Source organism: Chenopodium album, chromosome 10, assembly GCF_948465745.1.
Source record: "Chenopodium album chromosome 10, dcCheAlbu1.1, whole genome shotgun sequence".
Lineage (NCBI taxonomy): Eukaryota > Viridiplantae > Streptophyta > Magnoliopsida > Caryophyllales > Amaranthaceae > Chenopodium > Chenopodium album.
Genome location: NC_137843.1, coordinates 16,955,981 through 16,961,705, shown reverse-complemented (window position 1 = coordinate 16,961,705; position 5,725 = coordinate 16,955,981). Strand labels below are relative to the sequence as shown.

The 5,725-nt window shown below is 41.3% G+C and overlaps 1 protein-coding gene across 1 annotated transcript; it reads left to right on the top strand.

Annotated features, from left to right (window-relative positions):
• Positions 1-473: 473 nt before the first annotated feature.
• Positions 474-4,096, top strand: LOC145564950 (uncharacterized). The gene is made up of 5 exons (XM_081625095.1): positions 474-654; positions 736-978; positions 1,508-2,508; positions 2,590-2,737; positions 3,498-4,096. Exons 1-5 carry the CDS (start codon positions 474-476, stop codon positions 4,094-4,096), a joined length of 2,172 nt encoding a protein of 723 aa, XP_081481221.1.
• Positions 4,097-5,725: the final 1,629 nt, after the last annotated feature.

Below are 5,725 nucleotides of genomic sequence, written 5' to 3'. Positions count from 1 at the left end.
AGCTGAAAATGTCGTTTAGATACCAACCTCCAAAATTTCAACTCTTTGATGGAAAGGGTAACCCAAAACAACATGTTGCACACTTCAGAGAGACGTGCAGCAATGGTGGTACCAAGGGTGACTTGCTTGTTAAACAATTCGTTCGTTCTCTTAAGGGAACCGCTTTTGACAGGTACACCAACTAAGAGGCTGAGTCCATTGACAGTTGGGATCAAATGGAAATGGAGTTTTTGGGGCGATTCTTCAGCACTGAGCGTGTCGTTAGCATGACTGAGCCAACTCAAACTACACAGTGGGATGAAGAGCCAGTCATTGATTACATCAACCGCTATCGTGCTCTAAGTTGGAATGTAAAGATCGACTGACTGAAACCTCTGCCATAGAGATATGCATTAATGGGATGAGTTGGGAACTTCATTACATCCTAAAGGGTATCAAACCAGGATCTTTTCAAGAGTTGGTGACGAGAGCTCATGACATGGAACTCTCGATCACCTACAACAGGAAGAAAAAAATGGGGGCTTGCTTCAGAAGCCAAGAAAGAAAAGGAGTATTATAAAAATGACAAGTCCTCCAAAAGTTCAACTAAGGAGACGTTGTCTGTGACTACCTCTTCTGCACCCATCAAGATTTCAGGGAAGAAGAAAGAAGAAAGTAAGGGTTAATCTTCGATATTTTTCAAGAAAGATAAACGCACATTGAAAGAGCTTCAAGCTAAGAAATACCCTTTCCCAGACTCTGACTTGTCGGGCGTGCTAGACAAATTGCTGGAAAACAAAATCATCGAGTTGCCTGAGTCAAAGTGCAAGGGTATAACACTTAAGGAGAAAATTATGCAATTGGCAAAGGATGGGACAATCGAGTTAGATGTCGACGAGCCAGTGACATCAAATCATGCCTCGGTAGCTACTGAACCATCATTTCAGGCTCAAACTTTGCAATTTGGAAGTTTGGAGCCTGTGATCATACTTGTTAAGAGTTAACCCTATTCGACATGAAGTCTCATCCCAGGTTGAACAACCTACACATCTTAACTCCCGGAATGAAGACGATGATGAGGGGTGGACATTGGTGACAAGGAGAAGGCTAAAGAAACAAGTGCATAATCCTAAACCACAACCTTTGCATCGCAAAAGAAAGCAACAAAAAAAGAGGAAATTTAAGCATTCAAAGGGTAAAAAGAAATCAAAAGAGGTCAACAAGCAAAAGGTCCTCCCTATTGGTTTGCTTGAGTAAGAGCCGTTGTCTCCTGTAACTTTCGAGGAATATTTCCCAGAAGACTACTTTACTATGGTTACGACAAATATGGTTTCCATTGTGGAAAGTGAGGGGGAACAAGTTGATAATGAAACATCAACAAAATCAGCTGTACAACAATCCGAGGTGGTAGTAAACCCAAAAATATCTACTATCTAGGATGCTCTTCCTTCACGTATGGGATGGAGGCAAATTTTTCATTTGCCTAAAGAAATGTGTCAACACTTATCTCTTGCACTTTAACACCCAGAGTTGTATGCCGATAAGGTGAAAAATGCTGGAGAACCTGCGGAAGATGCCACAAAATGTGTGTCGTGCAATGTAGCCTTGGCTTTCACAGATGATGACTTGTTAATGGGGTTAAAACCCCACAATAGACCCTTGTTTGTGTCGGGGTATATCTGTGAACAAAAAGTGAGTCGCATTCTAGTTGATGGTGGATCCGCTGTCAACATAATGCCAAAATCCACTATGATAGAGTTAGGAATCAAGATGGATGAACTCTCTTACAATCGCATAGTGATCCAAGGATTTAACCTTGACAGTCAGCATGCAATAGGCATAATACGCCTAGAACTCACAATGGGAGAGTTAACGTCATCAACTCTCTTTCATGTGATTGACACAAAGACATCATACAAAATGTTGCTAGGACGCCCTTGGTTGCATGAGAATGGTGTGGTAGTATCGACCCTTCATCAATGTCTTAAGTACTATCTTGGGGGCGAAAAGAAGATAAATGGGCATGTCAAACCCTTTAGCCAAGCAGACTCTTACTTTGCTGACGCCAAGTTTTTTGAAGAAGAAGAGGCGTCAAGTGAGATACTCCCTTCCCAAGTCCTTTCAACAGGAAAAAGAGAAGTTAAGGAGAGCATTGATTTGGTTTCAAATGACAAAAAGACATCTCCTGCCGAGGAGAAGTCTCAACAAAAGGTAGAAGTGGACGAAAAGAGTGTCTCTCAGCTCGTCATAAAAGAAAAGCCAAAGTTGTCATTTCCTATTTTGCGATATATCCCAAAATCACGTCGCAAGGACGGAGAATCACCTTTTGTGTGTCGAGAGGTTAACCTTGATGCTAAGGTAGCAAAGCCAATTGATGACACTACTCTCCAAAACTTGAAGAGTAAAACAACTGTACCATTGGGTAAAGGCGCGCAAAGCCAAATTTCTAAGTTATCAATAGAGTCGTCTAAGGAAAAAGAGCTTAACAAAGAAAAGTTCGGCCAAAATGCATACAAGCTATTGGCAAAGGCAGGATATGACTTTTAAAACCCAACACCCATGGGTAAGGTCATAGACATTAAACCTAACGGACTCAATGATACTTAAAAGAAACTGCTTGACTATGGCTCTAGTTATCAAGAATCCAAGTCAGGCCTAGGGTTTCAGCGCCCCAAACCAATCGAAATTGGTGTATGGCGTAAAGTAGACGCTTCTTCCTCACTGTACATTACTACCAAGGAACTCAAGGAAGGTGAAGGTGAGAACGATGTTCCCATACCTAGACTTCTGTATTTGATCAACTTCAACCATCTACTACGAGGAATCATGTCTCAGTGTTCGATAGGCTTGGAGAATGTGACCATAGAGTGAAAGAAACTTCAAGTTTGAAACCCTTAAGACGAAAAGTATATGTCTTTAACCGCGTAGGCATGACAAATGCCTCTAGCAATGAACAAAGACAATCAGCTTTTAGTCGCATAAAGAAAAGGGAAGACAATGTCATGAAAACTGATGAGTCGAAAAGTGTTGTTCCCTCTCGCATGAAAAGAAAGCAAGACATAGATATCACTGAGAAACAACCTATAAAGGCAAGAGTTCGCACCGTGGTTTTCACTAACTAAAATGAGTCGTCAGACCATGCTATAGAGGAACATAAGGATATTGTTTCCACAAACCATGTTACGGCTGAAGAGGTGCCAAATCCCGACGAGGAAATAGAAACTGATGAAGCTCCTAAGACACTTGAAGACGAGGGACAAGCAACAGTAGATGAGTTAAAAGAGTTAAACCTTGGCACTCTTGAAGACCCACGACCTATATACATCAGTGCACTTCTCACCCAAGAGGAAGATGTCTTTGCTTGAAGTTACAAAGAAATGCCAGGTCTTAACCCGAAGGTCGCCGTCCATAGATTGGCAATAAAAAAAGTGTTAGCCCAAAGAAGCAATCACAAAGGCGATTCAGGCCAGAGTTGATCCCGAAAATTGAATCTGAGGTGAACAAACTCATTGATGCAGGGTTCATTCGTGAAGCCAAGTACCCTACATCGATAGCAAACATTGTCCCTGTGAGGAAGAAAAACGGACAACTGCGAATTTGCGTGGATTTCCGCGATTTAAATGAAGCATGTCCTAAGGATGACTTCCCACTTCCAGTAACAGAAATCATGATCGATGCCACCACTAGACATGAAGCATTGTCATTCATGGATTGTACAGCCGGATATAATCAAATTCACATGACGCCTGAAGATCAAGAAGCCACAGTATTTCGCACCCCAAAAGGGATATTTTGCTACAAAGTCATGCCATTAGGTTTAAAAAATGCCGGGGCTACGTATCAACGTGCAATGAAAAAGATCTTTGAAGATATGATGCACAAAATTGTGGAATGTTACGTGGACGATTTGGTGGTTAAGTCTAAAAAGAGGGAGGATCACCTAGGTGACCTTCACAAAATCTTTGAAAGACTACGTAAATGTCAATTGAAAATGAATCCTCTCAAATGTACATTCGGTGTTACCTCAGGAAAATTTTTAGGCTTCATCGTAAAACATAGGGGAATTGAAATTGACCAAACCAAAATTAAGGCTATTCAAGAAATTCCTGTACCATGAAATCTCAAAGAACTTCGCGGTCTTCAAGGGCGCCTTGCATATATTCGGAGGTTTATTTCCAATCTTACAGGGAGATGTCAACCATTTAGTCATCTCATGAAAAAGAATGCTCCATTCAAATGGGATGAGTCATGTCAAAAAGCGTTCAACAATATAAAGAAGTATTTGTCCTCTCCGCCGGTTTTGGGGGCACCAGTTAAAGGAAAACCTCTAATCCTTTACATTGCTACTCAAGAAAGATCATTTAGGGCAATGTGTGCTCAAGAAATTGAATATCGCAAGGAGATAGATCTTTATTACTTGAGTCAAACGTTGGTGGGTGCTGAGCTGAATTATTCACCAATTGAAAAAATTTGTCTTGCGTTAATTTTTGTCATTCAAAAGTTGAAGCATTACATGCAAGCTCATACAGTCCATGTCGTCTCAAAAGCCGACCCAATCAAATACATCCTCTCAAGACCAGTGTTGTTAGGAAGACTAGCTAAATGGGTTGTACACATCAAACAGTACGATATAGTGTTCGTACCACAATAGTTTGTCAAAGGATAAGTCATCGCTGACTTCTTTGCCGACCACCCACTACCACCTGAATGGGAGATGTCCGTTGATTTGCTTGGAGAAAATGTGTTTAACATCGAGATACTACCACCATAGGAAATGTATTTTGACGGGGTTTCTCGTCAAGATAGCGCAGGAGCAGGGGTAGTCTTTGTATCGCTAGAAAAGCACGGTTTACCTTACTCGTTTGTGTTAACTCAGTTGTGCTCAAACAACATGGCTGAGTACTAAGCTCTCATTATGGGTCTTCAAATGGCGGTTGAAATGGAAATTCAAGATCTTGATGTTTATGGAGATTCGCAACTCGTTATAAGTCAACTTTTAGGCGAATATGAAGTCAAGAAAGAGGATTTAATTCCTTATCACAAACATGCATCAAGATTGCTTGACAAGTTTGACATTGTCAAGCTAAGCCAAGTTCCAAGGAGTACCAACAAGATGGCTGACGCGCTTGCCGGTCTTGCAGCCACTTTGGCACTGGGGGTAGAGGAAATCATGTATGTGCCTGTTTGCAATCTTTGGGTAGTTGCACCTGAAGAATATGAAGTTGAAGATGATGAGGTTGAGGAGGTTGACATGATCACTGTCTGCCTAATAGACAAAAAAGACTAGCGTCAACCAATCATCGATTATTTGGACCACCAAAAGCTGCCTAATGATCCACGACATCGAACAAAAATCCGCCGTCGAGCCTCTCGTTTTATTCTCTTCAAAGGGACTCTTTATAGACGATCTTTGTTGATGTCTAGAAGATGAAGAAGCAGCCAAAACAATAGAGGAATTTCATTCAGAAATTTGCAGAGCTCATCAATCTGGTCCTAAGCTTCATGATCGTATCAAAAGGGCAGGGTATTACTGGCCCTCAATGGTTCAAGATTGCATGGAGTTCATTAAAAAGTGTGAAGCATGTCAATTTCATGCAAACTTTATTCACCAACCTCCAAAACCACTACATCCAACTGTGACATCATGACCATTCGAAGGATGGGGTCTTCACGTGGTTGGTCCTATAACACCAAACTCATTTGGTGGTCACGCTTACATCCTGGGTGCCACAGATTACTTTTCCAA